This window comes from Brassica rapa, chromosome A01 (genome assembly GCF_000309985.2).
Source record: "Brassica rapa cultivar Chiifu-401-42 chromosome A01, CAAS_Brap_v3.01, whole genome shotgun sequence".
Lineage (NCBI taxonomy): Eukaryota > Viridiplantae > Streptophyta > Magnoliopsida > Brassicales > Brassicaceae > Brassica > Brassica rapa.
Window position 1 is genome coordinate 4,096,054 of NC_024795.2, and position 26,798 is coordinate 4,122,851.

At 30.6% G+C, this 26,798-nt stretch overlaps 1 protein-coding gene and 1 non-coding gene across 3 annotated transcripts; both read right to left on the reverse strand.

The window, feature by feature from the left end:
* Positions 1-406: 406 nt before the first annotated feature.
* On the reverse strand, positions 407-25,985 carry LOC103853826 (protein DETOXIFICATION 51-like). Of its 2 annotated transcripts, none has more exons than XM_033281015.1 (4): positions 23,450-25,985; positions 23,024-23,174; positions 22,874-22,931; positions 407-22,796 (listed from the first exon to the last, which is right to left on the reverse strand). In XM_033281015.1, the coding sequence occupies exon 4, from the start codon at positions 2,265-2,267 to the stop codon at positions 651-653; it is 1,617 nt and encodes a 538-aa protein (XP_033136906.1). In that variant the 5' UTR covers positions 2,268-22,796; positions 22,874-22,931; positions 23,024-23,174; positions 23,450-25,985; the 3' UTR covers positions 407-650. The 2 variants fall into 2 exon arrangements, with proteins under 2 accessions (XP_033136906.1, XP_033136904.1); XM_033281013.1 differs by having other exon boundaries at positions 22,874-22,937.
* LOC117129047 lies at positions 21,519-21,626 on the reverse strand. Its single transcript, XR_004452620.1, has one exon. It is a non-coding gene; the product is annotated as a U6 spliceosomal RNA (small nuclear RNA).
* Positions 25,986-26,798: the final 813 nt, after the last annotated feature.

Below are 26,798 nucleotides of genomic sequence, written 5' to 3' on the forward strand. Positions count from 1 at the left end.
TGGGACTTGATATCTCTCTCTCTCAACTCTGAACAAAACAGCACTCTAGTCTATAGGGAATCCAAAACATTCATTCAGACCTGTCTGAATCTTTGAGACACAAGTTTTTGTTTCCCTCAGGGTTGCCACTTTTTCCAAATTACGATATTACTTCCTTTCCTTTTTTATCACCTTAACACATATTTCATTTATTACTCCAACATTTTATTTAATTAATTCACTATTCGCACAGTAAATTATTTTCTCTATTTTCTTAATTAACAAAATTTCAAAATAGAATACTTTGAATTCTCTGTCGCTCCAGCTATATGGTCCCAACATCTTTTGTCTTAGATTGGGTGCAATTAAAGGGTTAGTTGTAAGGAAGATTTACGTTTCAAAATGGTTCATGTGATTAAAGTTTATGTGAGCGAATTTTATTTGAATAACCCCAAATAAAAATATATTCATATGTAGAAACTTAAAGAGCAAAAAACTCATTGAACTCCATATAGACGGCCAATCATAAAGGCATAAAAAATAAGGAGCGAAGCAAAAAAAATTGTTAAATACAAGAAAAAGGAAGAAGAAATGTTAATTTTTTTCAAGAAAGACAAAACTTTCTCCTTCTATCAAAAGAGGGGAAATATATTTATAACCATACTTTATAATTAATAAAGCACCGTGATGCGAATCAATGGCTGTGCCTCATCGCTCTCACCGTCGTCCCCTATAGTATTCGCCACCGTCTTAATAAGATCGTTCTCTACGGTCTCTGCGCATGTTAGCGTTTGCGCTTTCCCAGCCTCCAATACCCAATTTGTGGTCCCCACCACGTACAACATAAGACCGGCGCAGCTAATCTGCGCTGCTAGAAGTCCTAACCAAAGCCCATTAAACCCAATACCGGCCCAAAACCCGAGACCAACAGCCACCGGCATGCCAACCAGATAGAACGCGCCGAGGTTCACGTTCGCCGCCGTCGACGGCCGTGCCGTCCCCCTCACGACACCGCAACCCACCGTCTGAGGACAGTTTCCTATCTCGCACAAGCCCAAAATCGGAAGCGCCGCCGCCGTTAGCCGGAGAATCTCGTCGTCTCCGGTGAACACTCTTCCCCAAACGTTTCTGACGGAGTAAGCAAACGCCGCCGCTGTAACACCCGTTGCCGCCGCGAAAACGATAGACAGCATCGCCGATAGCTTCGCCGTCTTGGGACGGTTCGCTCCCAGCTCGTTTCCGACACGAGAAGACACGGCGAAGCTCAGAGAAGACGGGAAGACGTAGAGAAACGACGTCGTCTGGATCAAAACGCCCATTGCCGCCACCGTCGATCTCGGGTTTACGAGCAAACCGCAAAGAACGGTCATGATCTCGTACCACCACCACTCTAAACACACGGAGACACAGCTAGGTCCCGCGAGGCGGAGCAGAGGACCCCATCCACGTAAGCAGTCCCATGTCGGGTCGGTCCAAGTGGGTACGTGGAGACCACTTGCCCAGACGTAGCAGATCAAGAACGCGACGACGAAGAGGTTGGTGACGGAGGAGGCGACTGCGACGCCGGTTAAACCGAGACGGAGGTAAGAGACTAGGAAGAGGTTGGCCGGTAAGTGAAAAACGGCGCCGGAGATAGTGGCTAACGTGACGGGGTGGATGATGGCTTGAGCACGAAGGTAGTTTCTTATTGGGTGAAGGAGAGTGTTGGTGAGGAGATCGGGTAAGGAGAAGATGAGATATGTCTGAGCTAGCTGTGCGATGTCGGGGTCTTGGTGAAGGTAAACCGATATTTTACCGACGTTGAGCCAGAGAACCGATATCGGTACGCAGCAAACCAAGAGGAAAACCACGGTTCGATGGAGGGTGAGGGAGAGGAGTTTGTAGCGGTGAGCGCCAAAGGCTTGGGAACAGAGTGGTTCCATACCGAGTGCTAAACCGGATAAAACAGAGTAACCGGTTATGTTAGCAAACGCAATGGCGAGTGAACCGGCGGCTAATTCGAGGTCACCGAGACGACCAAGGAAAAACATGGAGACGGCGGAGCGTAGGTAGAGGACTAAAGCCGCCACGGCGATCGGAAAAGCGAGCGTGAAGAGAGTTTTCGCCTCCGTTACAGCTTCGGACATAAGTGGAGATCCTAAGTTGTCGCAATGCTGGAGATTTCGCTTTGTGGGTTGTTCCAAGGTTTTGATCGACAAGCGATCGAGGAAGATATCGGTTCGAGATTGTTGGTTCTCGGTCACGGCCGTACCGGTGCCGGTGGTGGTTGTTGTTGATGAGTTACACATGACGGTGGTGATGATGATGAAGAAAGGTTATGATATTTTTGGAGATTTTGATGGGAAAGAGAAAGAGTTCTCTCGTGAAGAGCCCTCTGGAGTTTTTGAGGTCTCAAAGTGAAGAGCTGTGAAAATTTGATGCTTCTCTCCTCTAGCTCTCTCCTAGTATCTTAATAAAGGAGTTGGCCAGTGTTCTTTTTCCTTCATTTTCATTTTTTTTATTTCATTTAAAAGAATCTAAACTATTTATTTATACATATTTTAAATAATATTTTCAGAAATATGTGGGAGTAACTTTTTGGATAGTATACATTAGTAGTAAATTGACAATGTAGATACATGACTGATTTGTGGCAATAGAAGGAAAACAAAATATACAGTATTAATTACCAAATGTAATTACAGGTGGACCATAAATTAAAGATGATGTATCTGATACGTATTAGCAATATATAGAAGATACGTACCAAATCCAAGATTATAGAAAAAACTATTAGTTCAAGGAAAAATTGCATTTGAATCACTTTACATAAATAAAAATGTAATAAATGTAACTATATTATATTTTCAGAATCACATGAAAAAATGGATGATAAATAACAGACGTAACATTATATATAAAGAGGGTAAGTTTGGTAGTTTATGTTAACACTCCGGCGTATTATAATTTAAATGTATTAGTTGTTGACGATAAAATATAAAATATACCAACATTAATCTAATGTTAATTTACTACTAACATATCTATATGGTCAAATCGTGTACTAGAACTCCACGAGATGTACATGCATATTGATCAAAACTAGCTAGTTATATTAGTTACAAAAACTATTTAATTTTATCGACATTTAAGGGTTTGAAATCGAATTTTTTAAAAATTATATATGATTGAATTCATTTGGTATATACTACTAAAAATTATCATAGATAGCACCGATGATGTATTAGTTTACATCTTCTATATAAAGACAGTTCATCGTAACGCCTGCAAAAATTAGGTACATTGATTCTGATCAAGAAATATGGTACAAGTTGATTACACGTGAGATATCAAATGTTTTTCAAATGACATGCGGCATAAAAAAATCGTAAACATATATTAACTTTAAACTTTTTATAAAATGTACTTTTGTTACACAAAAATGTGCGTTTTAAACTATTTATTTCAGTTTATATATAATATTTTTCTATTTTAATATATAATTTTATATTTGTCATATTCTATTTATATATAATAAACATATTAGTTGAAAATATACACTTACATAAATACTATATAAGACATATTACCATCATTATTTTGTGAAAAGTATCAAAACAGTATTTATATTAGGCGGAATGTAAAAACCAAATTTACCACATGAATAGAACCGGACCCATCCTCGCGTCTATTTAACTACTAAACCAAAACTGGATTTAGTGAAAAAATTAGTTTTTGATAGTTAATGACCCAATACTAATATTAATGTTTAGTTTGACTATCTTTAACCAACGCTTGAAATTAAATGGCTTGCAATTAATTTAGCCGTTATTCATGTTTGTCTCCATCCGGTGAACAAATTATGTGTAAACAGCAACTTATATCCCGGATTTATATACTGTACTTCGTAATTGTTTGTAAGTTAAGAAACATCTGTATTCACAATGGAGTTAAATCTTCAGCTATTAATGGCTTTTCTTTGACTAAATAACCTTCCAACCAATATATTAAATAACTTTTCTTTTATAAATATATCCGTAGATTTTGTAGTGATGTCGACGATTGCAAATGTTGTTTTTATTAATGCAGTTGGGAGTTGCTATTACATAAATAAATATGATAGCTTATGAAGAGTAAATGGTAACTATAAGCATGAACCAGGTTGTACAAGTATAGTGGTACATGTCATGCCAGTTTGTAGGAACATCTTAGATCGTGTGGTCTGATCTGACTTAGTCTTTCACTCGTAAGTTTTTATGTAGCGAAAGGAAAAATAAACTCATCTATTAAATATAATATACTAAGCTTAAAAAAATATGTTATCCAATTTATTTTTCTAATCACGAACTGTATATATGTGTCCTATTGGTTTTAATGTAATTTATACAATCATTTGTGGGTTTAAGTGTTTCCCGTCGATAAGATTTGAATCAAAGAGATAAATAGTGCAAGGCTTTTGTGGCTTTGTGAGCGTTCATAGTTAGGGGGGGGGGGGGGGGGGGGGAGGTCGACCTACTATTTAAGCCTCTGGTTTTTGCTGTAAAATCATTCCCCACTCTCGGTTTCATCTGAACAGTTCCAATAATTGTTTCAAAATAATTAATTTAATAGTCTTTTTGAACATATATATAAATATATTGTGTTTAATATAAATGCAACCTCCATTACTGTTTATAAATTTCAGTTTGAGATTAATATTTGATGCATTAATTATATTTATCGTATATGTAACCGATGCTGCAACAGAAATCATGTCATTACAAGAAGTAGTTTACCGTTAGTTCGAATGTTCGAAGATACTACTACGCTGAAGATTGCAGTTAAACTTGTCAACGCAATAGTAGTATAGTTATAGTACGATTAGTCAAAACGTAGTATAGTACGAGAAAGGCTGTAAATCTAGGATTAAATCCGATTCTAAACATATCTATGAAAAAACTCAACAAATAAAAAAAAAATTGGATGAAAGTTTGGTTTCGAGGATGGATTCATCATTATTGGCCATGCATTGTTGTATATGTATATACTTTTTGGTAGGGGGCTATTTATTTGAAAGAAGATAACATTCCACCAATCTCTTGATCAATAATTAATGTTGAAAGTGTGACTTATAGTACAAACTATATATATATTGGTTACCCATTTTTCATATTCATTATGATGATGTAGACAATCGTCAAAATCAATTAATATTCCAGCAGTAGCAGCAACAGTAACAGCACCAATAATAATAAGAAAACTCAAATCATGATGAAAAATATCATAATTATTATATAACAAACCTTTTCATGAAAATGAGCGCTTGGTAGCATTAATTTTACAAAATGTATCTGATTCGTCCACACTTTAAGTTATACTAGAAAGAAAAAACTAAACGAAGATCGATGATAAACTCTTTAACATATTTCCAGTATTTATAATTCTACGATAATTGAATAGATCATTCATATTCTAAACTGGATGCTTAACATTCATGTATGCATTAAGAACACACACACACATATATATGCCTACCAGACTATTTCATGATGTATATCTGTGAAATATACGTCAGTCCACTTACAAATGTCAAATCAAAATAAATTTAAAGTCGTGCATTATGTGAACAAATAAATTTTGTATCATAAAAAGTTACGTTCGTCGAACTGATATGATATCCAAGTGTATTTGTTATTTTATCCATTTCGAACATAAAAATAGATATACATACATGTCTATATATAAGGTAGAAGGTAGATGTAATCAATGAAAAGTAAGGATAGGGATATATTATCTTCAAACTATTTTGCATGGACATGAAAACGGTGACGTAGCGAGAGGATGGTCACAGAACAAACGCCAAAATGGACTTTCGATCAAGAAAGGGTTATATTCACAGCTGGATCTTGGAAATCCTTCTGTTTTTTTCTCTCTTTAAAATAATATAGTTACATATATATATATCAACAAATTAAATGAGAACAAAATACAGGAATTGACACAAAATATAAAAATTACTTATATGAAGGGAGGTCCCAAAAGAGCATTGGCTGAGAAAATACAAAAGTAAAACTATTTTGGCTTCCCCTTCAAGAGCAGAAGGCTAAAAGGGGACATGTGCCCTCTCTCTCATGCAATTTTATTTTACACTCATTTTTTTCTAGATTTTGTTTGCAGATGATTTGTAATTTTGTACCCATTTTCTTTTATATGAGTCATTAGATAAGGTTGCCTGGCTCCTTAGACTATGTATATATATCTATAGACCGACTCATAATTCAAACATTCATATCTTGAAGAGCAGTGTTTTCGGATTTCCGTCTACCGTATTTTTTTCTCATTTGTCGTTTTATTTTTTTATTTCTTATTTTTCAGGAATATTGTTATTTTTCTTTCCTTCTACTTTCGGAAAATTTCTAAAATACAATTAGACATGTAATTTCTTTCAACTGGGACCAACATGTGATTGTGATATATAGGATATACATCTCTCCCAAATAAGCTTCGAACGAAGTCTTCCTTGAAACCATTTTTGTGTGGTCAAACCTATCAAACTACATACGTTCGATCACAAAAATATTGTGTATGATTACTTATTTCGGTATCTTCTATAGTCTAAAAGTAAATAAATGTGAATAATCCATGTCATGGTGGATTTATTACTATTACCACCACTTATCAGCTCAACTGGTCGAAGTCATTCATTGATGAATATTGTCTGTTTGCATATGTTGTCTGAAACAATCAGAGAAACATCTAGAAATGTCATCTTTCACGATAGTCACGCTTGTTATGTAATCAACCGTTGTGTAGACAAAAAATAAGAGGATAAAAGAGTAAAATTTATGTTAGATTTTGCTGGTGACATTATTTAGCTGATCCAAAAATTCAGACAGTAACTTATATAATTTTACTTTGACCTAATTCACGCAAAAAAGAAAGAAAGGCTATTAATGAGAAGAAAAACAAATTTAGGAAGTGCCTATCTTGACAACTGACGACTGTGAACTGACAGGTGACTAATTGTGTCAGATCTCTGTGTGTCGGGACCACACGCTCACACGGAGAGACTGTGTGTTTCTATTACGGAAGACGTCCTCTCCCCGTTATAGTCCCTCTGTACGGCGCCGTTTCGATACTCTTTGTTCCCCCACTTTGGATACCTCATACCTCACATGTTCTTCTTTCTCCTCACGGTTATACGAACCACCACATCTCTTCTCTTGCGGGTCCTCCACGGAGCATTGTTCATAAATGATGTATTTGGGGTTTATCTTTCAATTAATGTTTTTACACCTTTTAAGCTTTCCTTTTTCTTCATATGATGTCATTCAAATTAAATATGTTATTACTACATGGGTTTTCGAATGCTATTTGGATATTCTCATCTGACTTTCAAAGCTTTTTCTCCACTATGGCTAAAGTTAAATTGCATACGGAACAAGTACGAGATAACTAAACTCCCTGTCAAAATGATTCAAAAATGTGTGACAATCCATCCCGCTTATTTAGAATCCGACTCACAGACTTCCCTGCATGGTACCGACCCCAACCTTTCCATTATGAATCATCTCTGACTTTATAATTAAATTGTTGGTGCGCTTAGCGTTTTTCAATCCCAAGACCTCACCTTTTAACAACACTCTTACATCCCACAGGACGAGTTGTCACCAGTTGATCGTCACCAATTGACCTGCAGATCAACTGGTGACAACTCATCATGTGGAAATGTTGTTAAAAGATGAAGTCTTGGTTTCGAGAAACGCCAAGCGCACCAACAACCTAATTATGAAGTCGACAAAGATTTATAATAAAGGAGTTGGAGTCGGTGTTCTACAAGGTTTTGAACCTGAATTCTGAGTGAACGGGATGCAATGCCGTACATAGTTAAAGCTAAGTTAATTCCGATATCGTCGTCTTTTGAAAATAAGAAGACGGAATCTGGCTACCTACTACCTAGTGCATGTGTAGCAACGGGATATTAAATTATTTCGGGAAAGAGGGGAGCTATAAAGACGTATATATAAGATTTGTTTCGATAAATTCAACGGCACTATGCCATATGTATTGGGTTGAAATAGATAGATTGTATCAATTGGTTTGAAAGAGACATGACAATGGGACGATTTCTATTAGTCTAAGACACGTTAAAACACATGTAAAGATCTATGTCCTGTTGTTCTCAAAAACAAGATTTATATCCTGTTGAGAGATTACAACGATGGAAAATCACGTGATTGGCGTAATCAAGGATACTTTTTTTTTTTATCATAATACTTTAAAATAATATTATTTTAATATCTCGTTTTGGGTTCAGCCAACAACAATTAACGATGCAATCTAAAAAGTTTCATGTGGTTTTAGGTATTTGTAGTTTATTTGCTGTCTGCAAAGATTTGACATTGTGGATGGGATGTTTTGTTGTTATTTTTTATAAAGGATGAAACTGTTTCATATTTATTTTCATCATGAAAGAGAGAAAGCGTGTTGCCAATAAGAGCTTATAGTGGAAATAACAGATGAACTATGATATACTTCCAAACGTGTGGATGATTGTGTGGTATTTTGGAATTGTGCTTTTGTGTGATAATTCTAGTAAGAATGCATATTGACAAGTTGTACTTTTCTAAATTGGTGCATTCTAACAATCTATATAAAAAACGATATTTTATGGTGGTTTTGATCGATGGTAATTTGGTCACTTTGTTGTCAATCGTTTTTGTTGATGATTGATATACATGTAAAATTCCTAATTGTTTGACTATTTTTCAAAATTGTGGTACCCAGGATTTTTTGTTTTTGTTTTTGCATCCGTGAAACACACATCATACTATACTTTTTAATTTACCCTTTGGCAATGATGAATTATAAGTTAAAGCTCAGACCGCTGGGATGTGAGAGAAGCCAATGCGGGTTTTTGGATCTGGCGGAAGCTGCTAAAGCTCAGACCGCTGGCAAAGAGTTTTGTTCATATGGAGATATATAATGGCCGCAATCTCAAGTTTTGGTTCGATATTCGACATCCCCTTGGTAGACTTATAGACTTAACTAGTGAAGTGGGAATTCAAAATCTTGGGATCCCTAAGGATGCTGCAATATGTGATGTGCTGAGGGAAAACAAATGGTACTTCCGTAGTTGTAGAGATCCAAACATTCGATTGATTGTTAGTCAGATTAAAGCTTTTCCTATAGTGATGTCTAATGATCCAATCATTGTTTGGTTCCCTCAAAATGTTCCAAGATTCGCGTTCATAACTTGGCTAGCAATCAAAGACCGATTAGCTACAAGTCATCGTATGCAAAGATGGGGTCAACGACATGATTTTTTTGTATCTTCTGTGGAGAGCCAAATGAAACAAGAGATCACTTCTTCGCCTGTCCATACACCTATACACTTTGGATTGAAGTCGTGGGGACCCTAATGGGTGGCCAGCCTGATCCTGATTGAGGAGAACACCTTGCTCAGCGCTCGCATGACAGGCTGACAGATATCTTACTACGCTTGGCTTTCTAGGTAAATGTATACCACATATGGAGGGAGCAGAATGGAGAAAGCACAACAATCTTTTGAGATCAGGCCACCAGTTAACTCATATCATAGAGAATATCATACGTAACAGCATTTCGTCCACAAGGTATTTTGAGAAGCCTAAGCTGAGAGGACTCCTCCAAAAATGGTTTGCTACGAGACTAAGCACTGCTTAGGAAATATTTTCATTTTTCGTAAAGATTCTAGAAGTTGTACATATTAAACTCCGGGCTTTATATTTCTGATTATCAATAAATTTAAAATTTCATAAAAAATGCTGAATTATAAGAAGAGTAAGATAATGTATTTAGTGGTTGGTTTTTTTCATTGATAGTAGAAAGAAAAATGTACTAGTTGTAAACACAAGTTGAAAACTGCAGTTGAGACAAATCAAGTATTTTTATTTTATAAGTCCATGGATATTTTTTTTTATATTCGACTCTTAAGCTGATCTTTATCCTAATTTTGATTTAACACGGCATAAATTTAATCAACTATATATTGGCTTACAAAATTGATATCGCCTTCAAAGTTTAAACTATACTACACTACTATTAGAGAATGTAATTACTTTCTGTGCTTTCTAAAAGAGTGATTTTCTAGATTTAACTTTTGTTATATAAAGATAGATTTTAAAAATAATTTTAATAATTGATGTTAATCAATTATTAATTTTAAGAAACATTAATTATATATTTTAAAAACATTAATTAAGAGTATTTAAATTGATTAAATATTATTGATTGACAGTTCTTGGAAAGTATTTAATAAAAATAAATAATAAATTTAATTAAAAATAATTATTATATTTTTAATATGTGTGAATACTATAGATTTAAAAAATGGAAGGGTATTTACTTATAGTATTTCCATATAAACATTATTAAAATAAATTTACTCTGTTGAAAAATTTCGAAAACAAAATTCATATGTTTCTCAGAGATATTGACATCAGCAAATTGTTCTCTTGTTCACTGAAATATAATAATATAAATAATTTTAGTTTATAAGATAAAACTTCATAAAATTATCTTACTTCATGTCATTTCACTAAATAGTTTGTCAAATTCCATAAATTAAACTATATAAAAAGCTTTCGAGAATTAAATATTTAAACATATTCCAGAGTCGTCTATAAAATTTACAAAATTTCATGTATAAATGAAATAATATTGGTTTGATCAATATAATAATAATAATATTGATTCCAGTTAATCACATATATTATAAATTATAAACATTTACTATCAATAACATATCATATTAATTATGAAATATCAAATTACATATAAAATTGGCTAAACGAAGTTTTAAGCGAGACAAATACATATGTCGTAGTTATAAGTTAACTGATACTAAATAAAATATTTTTATTTTAAAATATGCTGTTAAATGTCTAATCAACTCATCTCTTGAACATTTGCATTCCTCTAGATATTTGTTTTTGTTGCTACTAAACTATATATATATATTATAGATTTACGTTTCGAACTATATCAGAATTTTGAGACATCAAATTTCTCACGTAACAAAAGAATGAAAACTTCAAAATAAAATATTGATATAAAGCATGCAATCTTATATTTAATAATAAACGTAATAAGATGCAACTATAATTTTAGTTGGGTTTCACCTAGCTATAGTGATTTTTTCTTACTAAAGTAATTTTGCATGTTTCTAAGAGAAATTACTTCTACATGTTGATATGATTTATCACTAATAAACTTTAGTATTCAGCTATATTTATTTACCTGCCTGAATACTTTATTTGATAATATCCTAAAAATTTCAGATGAGTTTTAAACGTGTAATATTATGCGAGAAAGCAAAAAGTAACACATTTTGTAAAGAAGCATAACTTTAAAAATACACATTACAAAATACCTACAAATGAACGAGATGAGAGTGGAAAGAAAAGATCAGAATTACAAAGTAGTTTGACACTCAACAAACAGTTATGCAGTGGTGAAAACTTCATCGTTTAAAGTCATCTCTTCCTCGCCACCACCACGTATGTATATCTGTGGATTTACACATATAAACACGATACTTGAATCGCTTATTAAATTTTGTAATAACAACCAGTTTTGTGTGACGATAATATATGATTTGGGTAAGTATATATATAGATCGAATTAAATGATAAAGTAAGTATGTAGTGGATCCATTTCAATCTCCACAACGTATGCATGTGCCCATTATTCCATTTTTAGACGTTTCTAGCTAGTCTTTAGATAACATATAATATAATTAATACATCTCAAAATCATTTATACATATCGTATTCCCCACTTAACAAAACATGGTGCAGATGGAACATCCCGATTTCATATAAGGTTTTATGGGAAATATAAACAAAATATATACACATTCATCAGGCTTGTTTATGAATATATGCATCATGTGTGTGTTTATAATGGGCTTCAACTGGGATGATGAAAAGCTAAATTAAGTTCATATGTACTTTGTTCTGCTTTTGGATTCTTAATATATAAGTATAACCCATGCTAAACCAAAATCTGCATCTACCATGTGAATTCTTAGGTGATCAAGCATGCACAAAGAATTATCTTCCATCAACAAGATGAAGCCAACGGAACTTGATTCTTTATACTCTTTTTGTCAAGTAAATGATTTTTTTTTCTTAAGAGATTTAAAGAACAAGAGACAAGACCTCGATGTATGGTTGATGGCACAACTAGACTGTAATTTATTTACCATATATATACTATATTTTCAATATAATTGGTTGTTTTCTTTGTGTTATAAGAAGTTGTTTGGTTGTTTTCTTTGTGTTATAAGAAGTTGTCCTCAAACTCATAAACCAGTTGTTCAAACTGATTAAATCTCACGAGGCGAACAAAATGTGACGAAAATATAAGTTGATGTTGCAGAAACATTCCGTTTTCGATATAGCCATATCTAGAAATTTTACGAGCTCTATATCTTGATAAAATCAATACCTGCATGAGAGGGTAAGAATCTTGAGTATTTTATAGCAACTAAATACTAGTAACTACTAGAAAAAATTAATGAATAATTAGTTCGGTAGGTGATATAATACTAAAATGATATTAGACAATGACACAGACTTAACACCACCAATTTTGGTCTCAACCATTCAAACAAAAGTTTTCCATATCTGGAAAAGAAAGACAGATTTGAAAAAGGTAGAAATAACTTAATATTGAAGAATATAAGGGTTGGCAAAGGAATAATCATAAGGGAACGTAAAATATTCCAAGTTCTTTAATTAATAACGAGTTGATTATTATTTAACAGTATAATTTTCAGTTGAAACTTGACAGATCAGTTAATGAACTGTACTTTTGAAAAGTACCAGCATCTAACTACATGTGTTTGGTTGGTCGCACAATTCGCTTTTCTATATAAAATTATGCATATATACATATATAGGCGTGTGTATTTTAATCAAAAATATTTGTACTAGTCTACTAGATACTATGCTTTTATACAGAAAGCAACCTAATTAAAAAATGGCAATCTAATATTAAGCTATATGAATAGTGTTTCAAAAAAAAGAAGAGCATCCATCTGGTGATTGCTGATTCACATATATGAACACTTTAAGAGAGAAACTAATGTATATTAAGTTTACCTTTACTAAAGCTCAAAACCATCGGTTACATAGTCATCCAAATAATCAAAGTAACAATTTATTTTCGGAAATTTTAGTCAAATTAATCGTTTTATTAAGGTTTTCCTATTTTAGTTAAGTAGTATTCTTTTAAAATATAAAATAAAGGTTATTTTAGTTACAAAAACCTCACTTTGCTAGGTATCCTATCATTGTCAAATAAAATAACTACAATAATGTAACATACAAATTTACAGATTCATTCATTGTTTTGAACGTTGTGTTTAGTTACGATACTTTAGTAAACAACAGTTGGAATCGATATTTATCAGATGCGCACATCCTTACTAATTACTTTTACATCTCATTTTAGTCTATAGTTTGTTTTGACAACAATTAGTCTTTGTTGTTATTTACAAAGAAAGTGGGTACATTACGATTTCAATATAACATGAAAAAGTGGTACACCTTGGTAGGAAAGATGAACAATATCGAGTCATAAAACACGTGATGAATGGGTTAATTTACATAAAGTGAAAAAGATATCAAGGATTGTTAATACACGTAAGTAGCCAGCTACTTCCTACTGTACCCACAGCTCATCGTCCACACGAATCCAATCCAACCATCAAAAACATCATTATATTTTACACGAATTTGCAATTTGCAATTGTATTATGAACTATAATAGTTTTTTATCTATATAAAAAACGTAAGCTCTACCAAGTTTTGTGTGTTTCCACGAGTTTTATTAGTTGATGCTCAGAACCATATTATTTGGGTTTCTGCTAAGCCAAACGCAAATTTTACGCACATGGGAAGCATTGGTGTTGGATATCAATTATTGTAATTCAAAACCAAATATAATAAATAACTCTAAGGCCAAGCTCAAGCTCATTTTATTATGAATATGATTGACTGAAACGCTTGACATTTTCTAAATAACTATATATATCACGCCATTCTAACAAAAAAATATATAACCTTGGTATTTTCGATCTAGATTTGATCTTCAAATTGAATCATACATGTACACATGAGGGCACTGACACAAATGTATATATGATATTGGAAAATATATACACAGTCTTTTTCTTTGGCCACCATATATATATAGACATTTTGATATTAAAATAGTACATATCATATGATTCCATAAATAGAAGCATTTTGAGAGGGAAAAAGAGAAACTTAAAAGAAGTGGAACACACACACGTTCGGATCTTACACGTGTGCCCCACATTCCTCTATTCATTTCGGTCTCAGGTATCACGTATCAAGCTTTTCGCAAACATTAATTTCTAAATAGAATTCCTCTATTCATTTCGGTTTACATTTCGGTCTTGCGCGCACAAAATGACTATTTTACATATATATTATTTTTTAACATTTTTATATTTATAAAATAAATTAATAAATATATATAGAATAATTGAAAAACTATTAACTGTTACATATATAATTAAATTGACACTAATTCATAAATTAAAAAAATACACTTTTGTTTATTTACAATCATTTTGTGGTATATACATTAAATTTTTTTCTATGTTGTATTAAATGTAATTAAATTTAAATAATATTAACATAAATATTAGTATATTTTTAATATGACTATCTATGAAATGAAACTCCTAATCATATGATTTTATGATCATTTGTGTTTTTAACAAAAAATTAAAACATTAATAACAAAACTTTTAGTGTGGTAGTTTTAATATTTTAATATTTCTTGAAAATTCAACGAATTAAAATATTAAGTTCTAAATTTCAAAATTTTCAAATGATTGATCATAAATTTTTTTAATGTGAGACTTTTAACAGTTTTTGTAATTTGTAGTCATTTTTAAAAATTCAAAAATATAACATATACAAAAAAATTTAAATTTTAATTGTATGGTTAATATGATTATTTAATTTATTTTAATAATATAACCTTGAACAAAATTAAGGATATGTAAATTGTTATCAATTCTTTATTATTAAAATTATTAATTGTCAAATATATATTCTATTCACTTTTGGTAATTCTGTACATTTTATTTAAGAAAATAATAAAAAATATTAATTATATATCTAATCTATTAAAATATAATCCTATTTTTATCTACTATAAAAATATTGTTAGACCAATTCACTAGAAACCTAATATATATTACTTAATATTTAAGAAAATGGAAAGATATTATTCTCCTACATCGTAGATTTTGTGACCAAGATCTTAACAATAGTTTGGTAAATATTATATATTTAAATAGTAAATACATTTATTTGACAAATATATTTGGTTTACATAACCGTCGGTATATCTATATATTATATATTTATTGTAAACATATTTACATAAGTTTTTGCATCTAAATATATACACAATATTTTGAAATCCCATATTTTATTTCAAATAGAAAATGTTGTTATAAAAATATAAAAATAGTAGAACATATGAAATTTTAAAATATAGATTATGAAAACTATATAGTGATGAAGGTTTAAAGTATTGTAACAAAAATAATTTCACCTATTTGTATATAACATTATTTTTAATAATAAAATCAGTTACATTATTATTAATTTATATTTGTAGTAAAGATGACAATAATATCCGCGCATCCGTGCGAGTTAGAATATAATTGTTAATTAATTTATGGTTAGTTTAATAAATAAATATATATATATATATATCTAGTGGACCAACATATTTTTCTAGAGATTTTAAGACTATTTAGTGATGATACGTGTCATATAAAATGTTGTAATATATTTTTTTTTAATATATAAGGAATTGATTAACTTTGATTAACTTTGCTGCAAAGTCAATTAATTCTTCAACAGTACTAATTGATTTAGAAACGTACAATCTTTGCGTGAGGACCGCACCTAATTAGATACAACTTTGTGTTAGTTGTGCTGATTTACTTAGGCTAATGACCGTTGACTCTGTGGCACGTGAGACTAATATGCACATGTGTCAAGCTTATTTTGCAATGTATCATTGATTAGGATGGAAACACATCGAATATCCGAACTTTTGAGGTATTCTTGATTCGATACGTTTCGCCATAATAATTGATTATCCAATCTTTTTCACGGTTAGTCGAATATCTTATTTTAAATATATTTAACAGAATATTCAGTTTGATATATATATAAATAAAAATTATAAAATTAAAAATTAAAAACTAATGTAAATAATAATATTTTATTACAAAAAGTTATTGTATTTAAAGTTATAATAATTAAAATAATAAATAAAATACTTCAAACTTACATAAAATATGATAATTATGATTTATATATGCATTTAATATATAACGGATCAGATTAAATATTTAGTTTTAAAAATATTAGTATTTATGTTTTTGTTTTTGTTTTTCATGGATATTACATATCAGTATTTGTTTTATTTCGTAGAGTTAAATATTATAGACTTTTCAATTCGAATCGAAACAGAAAACAAATCGAATTAAAGTTTACGAATATTTTTTCTAACCCTTCATTGACCACATATAATTGTAATTCGATACTATTAGTTTTATAACTTCATTAGTGGTTTTAAAAAGACTTTGGTTATCTTTCTTCTTGATAGCTACAAAAGAAGTTATGTGAAATGGTCCTAACCAGAAAATATGAGTTCAAACTATCTAGTATATAGTTGAGACTATATAATATGCTTCCTCATGTAAACATAGATTCTTTAGCATATTTTAGCGTTGTGTCGATTTAAAACGTTGCCATCTGAATAGGGAATCAAAACCGTTAAACTTGAATGCAAGTTTACACTCAGTATTTGAAACAGACAATCAACAAAGTGTGAAAACAAGGCCTAAATTTACGTCCTTTTGGAATTTTCTTATTTCTTCAAAGATGAATCAACAATGAGTTTGACTCATTAATTCAGTTATAAGAATATCTCCATTGATCAACGTAGTAGAGCGATGATTCAGTCACAAGATATTACGTCGGTCCTACCTACCTGGCGATGGATTTCGTCTTAACTTTTGTTTTCCTTTAGACAGTGGTTTAGTGGGAATCGTACGTCCTCTTCGGTCTATAGACGAGAAAGCATGTAAACTGTATTCTCTTTTGTTTTATTTATTTACTAGATTTTGACCAGTCCATTTTAAGGGCGGTTATTTTTTTGTTTTACATTTTTTAGAAATTTAATTTTTATATTTGTTTTCTTAGTTGTATTTGTATTTTTTTTGTTTAATATTTCTCTTAAATGTTAATAAAAAGTTTTAATAATTATATTAAAATAGTTAGATCACACCTATATCAATAGGTCGTATTGTTGTTTTAATAGAATAGATTATCTAATCTATTAAAATAGAATCCTATTTAAAATTTAACATGACATGTTTTAAATTTAGACTTATTGAATATGTTGTGACTAAATATAAAAACACACTTCATATTATCATTTAAGTTTTAAATATATTCATATCATTTCATTAAACACACGTCACTTACATTAAAACACAAGTTTGTTATATTTACACTATAGGTACTGTGTTTAACCTAATTAAACATTCATTGTTCAAGATGTATCTATTTTTTTATTTATAGTATATTTCATTCTTCACTAATCCAATTAGAGTAGGAGACAAAGATGTGACGAAACCCATTGAAAGAGAATTCAAGGTCTGTCTATATCTCTGCTTTTCGTAATTATAACATATTAATTTCAAATTTTGAATGGAAAAATTTGCTGATGCAAAAATATGTGTTGTTATGAACACCAAGTAGCTGTTTCTGGGATCTCAATCAGTGGTGAGAAAAAGATTCTGGGTGCAATGGGTTATGATTTCACTATCGTGGTAATTTTTCTTCTTTCTGGGCAACTGATTATTACTAAAGATTAGGGTGGTAGTATTCACTTAGCATTGGACTAAAATATGTATGGTTGAAAACTGAAGATCAAAACTCGAGACTTCTTTGAAGGATACACCAAAAGAAGAGCGTTAACTTGTGGCCTGAGATTCTGAAGCTGAAAGACTAGCGACCTTCAAACAAATTTGATAACCTTTTACCTCACCAATGCGCTGAGCTCATCTCAGCATTAACTTTCCGAGAATATAGTGATCCTAGCTCTATATTTCTTGACACTACTACCAACTCTTTGGTTTTCCTGACATTGATAACATGAACACAAAAGATTTATCTGCTGGAAATATTCTAGCTTCTTAAGCAATCATATCGTTAACGTTTCCCAACCAAGTTCTGTATTTGAAAGGAATGTGCCCCTGGAGGGCGTATCAGATTGTTCCAGATAAACATTGAAAGAGGATTTAAAGTCTGTCTATATCTCTGCTTTTTGTACCAGATTGTTCCAGACGTATAAAGCAAAAACCCAAACAGGTGTCTCTTGCAATTGATGAAGATTGTGAAGCAATTAAGTATAGACTATGGTTGAAAATGTGGTTTCTGACCATAACACGTTTTTTTCTCAGGTCATAAAGATATCAATGCTAGCTTTGAAAATGAGATTTTACAAGAATAAGAATAAGTAGATGCAGTAGTAAAGTTGGTTGAAGCGGCAAAGTTGGAGCTCACAAGGCTTCAAGTTTTTGAGAAAGAAGGGATACTCATGCACTGGAGAAAGAACGCATGTCCACTAAAACATAAATGGATTCTCTTGCAAAGTAACGAAATGATCTAGAGGAACAATATCAGATCTTTGTGAATAACAAGACATAAATGTCGTGTGAGAAAGAGATTTTTGATAGATTTCAAATGCAAGTGGAAGATGAGAACCAACACATAACCCGGTTGCAAAATGAGCTTGAAGTTGAAATAAACGCTTTATCATAATATCATCTTACAAGCTTTTTCTTTCTTTGTCAAGCAAAAACGAAGGAGTGTGTGGAGCGCATGACTTTTGACAATATAGGCCACTTACTTTGATTAGTTAAACACAAATTTTTTATATCAATAAGCTAACAAACCAATCTTAGATAGATCTGCTCTTGAGGAAATTTACAAGTTTGATTCTTCTTTCTTTCTTTTAGGGACTGAGCGGAGGATGAAGCTGAGAAGAACAACATTCCGACGAATGAACAATGCATATAGCTGAAGATATGGTTCCGTATATTATAAATCTTTCGCTTCATAGGTGCATTTTATGTCAAAACGTCTTTGCCTCCTTGGACAATATTAAAGTAATTGAACTACACATAAACGAAATCTATTGAATCTGAATAATAAAAAGAATAACACATGTAGCTTTTAATTTCTGTATAGAAATATTTATTTTCATAATTTGATGGGGTTATTTATTTTATTATTCTAAATTATAAATTTAGTGTAAAAAATATTTTAAAAATATATTGATATGTATTAATAACTGATAATAAATTAAATTAAATATAGAATTTAAATTATAATATATATACAAGAGGTATATATATATAAGAGGTTCACAAACAACCATAAACTTATCAATTAATAAAGTTACATACTATATATTTTTAAAAATCAAATAGCGATATAAGCAACCAAAACCAGTTAGAAATCTTTAAAAACATAACCAGTTTTAGATGTAACGGATTAAAAAAATTATATAATGCAAATGCACAATACAGATCAAATTTTACATTATATTTTGAATCAAACGATTATTTTCTCATAATCAAATGATTATGAGATGTATTCTTCCCATAAACATATTAAAAATAAATTATTAATTTTAACAACCACCAATATATATAGCGACATATTACCAAAATATAGCTAGATATCTCTATTTACACTAAAAATATCTACTATTTCAAAATGATAAATATACAACTTACTTTTATCACATAAAGTTACAAAATTAGTATAATATTTTCTGATTTAATATATAATCTTGAGATATACCGATTCTCTGAACAAATTAAAAAATATATATATTCAATAACAAAAAATAATAATCTGAAAATGAAACTAAAAATATTGCTACCTAAATAAGAATCAAAACCAAAACTTCCAATTCCCTATTCACACGCCTTAACTAAAATTGAAATTTTATTGGGTTCGTAACATTATTATTGGAACCAAACCAAAATAATAAAACCCAAGCTAAACCAAACTCAAATTCATAAATAACTAAACTACTATATTTCCTAAACTGAAAACTAAAATCCACAACCAAACTGGAACCCCACAGAAAGCAAAAAAAAAAATACAATATGGATGAAGCTAATATTTTTGAAACATCAACGAATCATAAGACTAATTTAATTTTAAAATATAATTATAAATATAAATAATCCCGCGTATACGCGCCGGTCATAATCAAGTTCTTTTTATAGCCATGGAATATTGTATGTATTATACTTTTAAACACGCCTCCATACTTTAAACCTCCGTTAAAACAAAATAACGGTTATTGAGAAAGTCTTGACTTATGTTTTGGCTCAGATATTAAATTTGATAGTCAAATAATACAATTCGATTACTTTTTAACATTCGTTAACAAATATTCTAGCTTTGTTTCAGACAGTCTACTATAGCGTTTAGTGCATTTATATTAGATATCGAATCAACCGATAAAACATACTGTATAAAAAAGTTTACATAGTATTGTAAGGCGAATAAAAAAACATGTTGAAAAGGGTTTTTAGTAATTAAACTCATCAACTAAAGATGAATTGTAAAAAAAAATCATTAACTAAAAATTATGTGAAATAAACCTCAACTTTAATTCCGTTAACGTTTGTTATCTTCCGTCTAAAAAACCGTGACGGAGGGTGACATACGTTAACTGTTTATAATGTTGAAAACTTAGTTGAGAGGTTTTTTTACGATTCAAAAATAGTTGAGAGATTTTAACATTAAAAGTCACTAAATGTTTTAAAATCTTTATTATCATTTATATATTATTTTAGATTGATATATAAGCCTTTAAAACTCATTTATAAATTTTAATACATTAATTTATTATTGCAAAAACTTATAAAATCATTGTGAAACGTTCTTAATCATATGTAAAAATATTAAAATATTTATGAAGCTTTATAAATAGGTTATAAAGTAATGTATTAAAATTTATAAATGCGTTTTAAAGGCTTATAAATCAATCTAAAACAATATATAAATGATAATAAAGATTTAAAATATTTAATGACTTTTAGTGATAAAAACTCTCAACTATTTTTGAATCGTAAAAAAATTCATCAACTAAGTTTTCAACATTATAAATCCTCAATTTATAAACCGTTAACGTATATCATCATCCGTCACGGATTTTTAGACAGAGGGTAACATAATTTAACAAAATTAGAGTTAATAGTTTATTTGATAGATTTTTTTTTTTGAATTCAAAAAGTTCTAGGCCTAAGTCCAGAATCTCTTTAAGCCAGGGACAAGAGCCGGTTGTTTAATCCCCTCCCCCTCCCGGCTGCTGCTGAGGCTAGAACCTGGCACCTCTACCCTTTGGGAAGAAGGCTTTACCATTTGAGCTAGCAACTCCGGATAAATTTAGACCATTTTTTTATTTGTGCATACTATCCTTGCGCAAAGGCCATAATAATCTTCTTTGTATCGTTCCAATTTTATCGGATGTATGCGAAAGAATTTCACCGAATTTTTAGTTGAGAATTTTTTATGATTCATCTTTATTTGAGAGATTTAATTACTAAAAACCCTTGACAAAACTGTATCAATAATGAAATCCTCTTTTTCGTTTGACGTGAAACGAATCTACTTTGGAATTCTAGTTAGATATCTCCTATATATTAAAAGAGAAGCATTACAACATTAGAAGCATGACACGTGTCATTGTGAGAATGATTTTTGAGAGTCCTTAAAAAAGTAAGTTGGTCCATCTAAATATAAACTATAGTTTTCATTAAACTTATCATAAAATCAGTTATTAGTATTAAAAGTTATTCTTCATTGTTTCCTTTAAAAAAGATACGGAATTACCTAATGTATTAAAATATATATAGCAATTAATGATTTTCATAACAAAGATTTGCTAACAATTTGTATACACTCAATCATTTTTGTTTAAATCTTTGTTATTAAAATATATTACACAATTGGATTAACCATATAATAAAAAATTAGATTTTTTTGTATATGTTGTAGTTTGAATTTTAAAAAACGAGTATAAATTACTAAACTGTTAAAAGTCTCAAACAAATTTTTGATATCAATAGTATAATTATTTTTGTTATAATATAGATATAAATAGTTATAAACCACTTGAGTAAGAAGTTTTATTTAATAAGTGTTTATATTAATATATATATATATTATTTAATTAAACTACATATCATATTAAATACAAACTATATATTGATATTTGCGTTGAACCAATATTGAGAACGGTCATTGGCGCTTAGTCCTGGGAAGCGGGTCGGATCCGCCCCGCCCGACCCGGCCCGCAGCGGGTATGAGTCAAATATTCAAAAAAAAAATTACCCGCATGACCCACTGAGAGTTGTACAAGATATCCGCACCCGCCCCGCATTAATTAAGCGGGTCAAGCGGGTAACCCGCCCAAATCAAAAAAATTTTTTTTGTCAAAATCACAAAAAATGACTGATAAACATAATAGAAGTCTTAAGTTTAAACAACATATATGAATTTAAGTTTCAATAAACACCACGCAATAATCTTAAGTTCTAAAGAACAACAAACAACACAGAAAAATAAGTTCTTGTCCAAACTGAAATCAAACTTAAAAACAAATTACGTAGAGGTCTTCCTTCTTGTTCTTGCCACGACCTCAAGTTGATCAGTTGCCTAAATGATAAAATAGTTCAGTATATGATCAGCAAATAAATGGAATGAAGGCAAATGACTAATAATTGATCACTTACACGTCTATGCAAACGTCAAAAACGCAGGGAAAATATACACTTATTGATTCAGCAACCTCTGTTTCTGTCCAAAACCAGCAAAATATTTCATGAATGAAGTCTCCGTTTCTGTACAATAAAAATACTAAACTATGAATCAACTAAAATTACCATTGTCATATTGTTCGTGGGAGAAGACAGTTTTTGTCTGACTTGAATCCTCTAAAATTTTATGTGGAAAGCTCGACCCCTCACTCCCAACACTATGCTGTGGCTATTCCACCATCAGCTCCATCTTGTTGGTCTGAATAAATTTTAGTACCTGTTCAGAACAAAAATACAACAGGAAGACGAAAACTCAACAACAAGAGAAACAGAGTGTAAAGAAGACAGAGATCGAGAGACACAGAGATATAAGAGACAGAGACAGTGTCGAGAGGGAGAGAGACAAAAACAGTGAGTCGAGAGAGACAAAAACAGTGAGTCGAGAGAGACAGCGATCGAGAGAGACAGAGACAGAGAGTCGAGAGAGATAGATATCGTGAGAGACAGAGACACATACATATAGTTGAGAGATCGACAGAGATAGACATATACCTTGTCCTTGACCGAGAGAGAGACATCAACAGAGAGTCGAGTCTAGAGACACAGAGATAGGCTGAGAACTGAGAAGTCAAGACTCGGAATGAGAATTGACGATCTGCAGAGAGTGAGATTCGATTAGGGTTCGGCAGAGAATTGAGACTGAAGTCAATTAGGGCTTTCAGATTTAATTTTATTGCCCAAAAAATTGAAAACAACACACAGTTACAACCTATAACTAAAACACAACACACACTAACAACCTACAGCGCAAAAACGACACAACTTTTAAACCAAAACAACATGTTTCTTAGCATATGCGGGTGCCCGCTAACCCGCTACCAAAATTATTAGAACCCGCGCCCGCCCCGCTATTTTCTAACCCGATCCGCCTGACCCGCAACTTTAAAAACCCAAATTTGTTTGGGCCCGCACCCGCCCCGCAGCGGGTCAAATGGGCCGGGTCCCGCGGGCAAAGAACCAAATTCCCAGCGCTATTGGCGCTAATCGGATCCTCTCGAGCCTCCGGATACCAGGGTCATCAAAAAACAATATTGAGAACTTAACTAATATTTTAATTTTGAAATCCTCATTCAATTAAAAATAATTATAAATTACTTAAACTATTAGACATCTCGAATTAAAAAGTTTATTAATGGTTTACATTTTTGTTATAAGATGACAATAATCATAAAACATATGATTAAAAACTTCATTTAATAAACAGCTTTAGTAAAAATATATTTTATATATATGTTAATATCATTTAAATTTAATTATATAATATAGAATGGATAAAATTGAACTTTTTATTTATTTACCATAAAATGATCGTTAATAAATAAGAGTGATTTTTTTATTTATATGTGCAAGCCAATTTAATTATATACGTAATATTACCGATTTCTCAATATTTCAATATATATTTATCATTTTATTATTTCCTAATATAGTTTATATATAAAATGTTTATCCCGCGCAAAACGCGGATCTTAACCTCATTTCGTTATTGTTTTCCATCCAAGGAATACACAGGTTAAACTTTAATAGAAAAATAATACAGACCACATATAGATTGTATATAGTACTAATTTGTTTTTGACATTATAAAGAATAATAATAATGTAATTAATTACATCAAACATCTTGATACAAAGATTCGATACTATTAATGATGAAAATGAGATTTGCATAGGATTTGGAGGGGTCTATATAAACTAGTCTCCTTAATTGTTATTCGAAAATTAATGCTGGACACTTTTACATATAACTGATTATGTATATTGTATACATAGTTACATTATATATATACATAACGAAAAACTATATTTGTGTCCAAAAAAATCATTTCGACATTAGCATATAACAATTGGACTGGAATCCAAAGCGGAATATAATAATACAGCATGGTTTCGATTCGGTGTTGTTATGTGTTACTGTTGACAAATGCGTCTTTGCGTTGTCGTAATATATCGAACATGTAGCAATAATCAAGACATGCGCTCCCGTGATTTCGTCTGCCCGCCTAGATTTCGGTCAAAAGCAGATTTGTGGGCGTAATAATATTTGTTTTTCCGTCATGTAATGATGCATGCTTTTAAATAGTATATAAATATTATTACTATATGATATCTTGAGTATCTAAGTTCATCGAACGATCTTATACCTTAATCAAAGGTTAATCAAATCAAAACAACATTTGTCAATTGATTTGGGACCACTGGTGAACTGAAAATAATTATTAGCTATGTTCATTAGGATCTGACAAATAAAGACTATTACTACTATCCAATTATAATAATTAAATGGTCATAATTGTTACTGAGAGTTGACTTGTAGGGCATATTACAACTCCATAATTTAGATTAGTTAGATTTTTAATAATGAGATAATGGAGAATCTAATGATGCTGAAATTGTTGGTTTAGCTCCCCACACGGAGTCATATAACAATACAATATTGTTTATTGCCTTTCTAAGAGGATCTCCAAAAAACACTCTATAATTTCAAATATAAAGTTTTTTTGCTTTCCAAAAATAAACTTCAAAACTTCAAATTTGAGCTGTGAAACTCTATATTTGAAGTTTCACTACTCAAAACTTCAAATTTGAAGTTTCATATTTTTATTTGCATTTTGGCTCCTACAATTACACATCACATTTATGATTCATAAATATTTTCTTGTTTATTGTTTAATCCTTATAAAAATCATATCTCATAAATATTTTAAGTTTTGTTTACAAAATTTAAGTTTACACAAAAAATAAATAAAACTTTAAAATAAGATTTAAAATATTTAAAACTAGATTTAGATAACAAAAGTATACAAAAGTATACAAATATTGAAAACATAACTATTATACAAATTTAAATATTACGACGACACTAATAGTCAGGTAAGTTTAATCCGGAACCTTCAAAATTTTCAAATATTGTCCAATTTTTGTTTGTGTAACTGAAGATGGTTGTTGTTGTTGTTGTTGATGATGTCTTTTCGTACAATTCTTTCTTGTTCATATTGAATATATTCACGAGTATTAATATCATCGATAAAAGTTAGTCTTTTAGCAATATTTTATGTTTCTCTTTTACTGTCTTGTTCTAATCTAATGTATTTACAAGTATTAATGTCACTGATTTCAATAATTTTTATCTTTAATCTACAAATTAAAAAAAGGGGAGCCATTTTTACTTCAAAATGCACTAATATATCATATATGCATTACGAAAATCACTTTATGGAATAATGTGGTATTTTGCTTGAAGTTTAATATTAATTAAGTTATTTTATTTAAAATTTTATATTTTAATATAATATTTTATTAATTAATATTCTTGTAATATGTTTATATATGTGCTAGTTATTTACAAAAGTTTTGTGAATTCAAATTAGTTATGACAAATATAAAGACCATATTATAAAATACAAATAGTTTTGAAGTTGAGTTTGAAGTTTTGCTTTTGGAGAAGAAAACCTTTAAACTTCAAATATAGAGTTTTGGAAACTTCAAAATAGAGTTCTTTTTTGGAAATGCTATAAAAAGTAAAAAGAATATATTTTCTTATTCCTTTTGAAGCAGATTAATATGTGAAATTTAAGATTTATAAGACGCCAAATAATATATTTGAATAGCATCTTCAAGATGTATATAGTGTCAACCTATCAATAAGTCTGACGGTCTTTTTCCGTAACAATGGGGCCTGTGAATTTACATTAATAACTTTATTATCTAATTTGTTTCCAATTGACTGATGACTAACATTGTACCAGTTCGTTCTTGATCAAAGGAACTTGCAATATTGTGGGCTGGCCCAAAATAAGTACCGATGTGCTAACATAGTTAAAAACTAAAAATGATACATT

Bases quoted from the DNA above. Each gene is read 5' to 3' on its own strand.
- LOC103853826 (XM_033281015.1), bottom strand. From the start codon at position 2,267: ATGTGTAACTCATCAACAACAACCACCACCGGCACCGGTACGGCCGTG.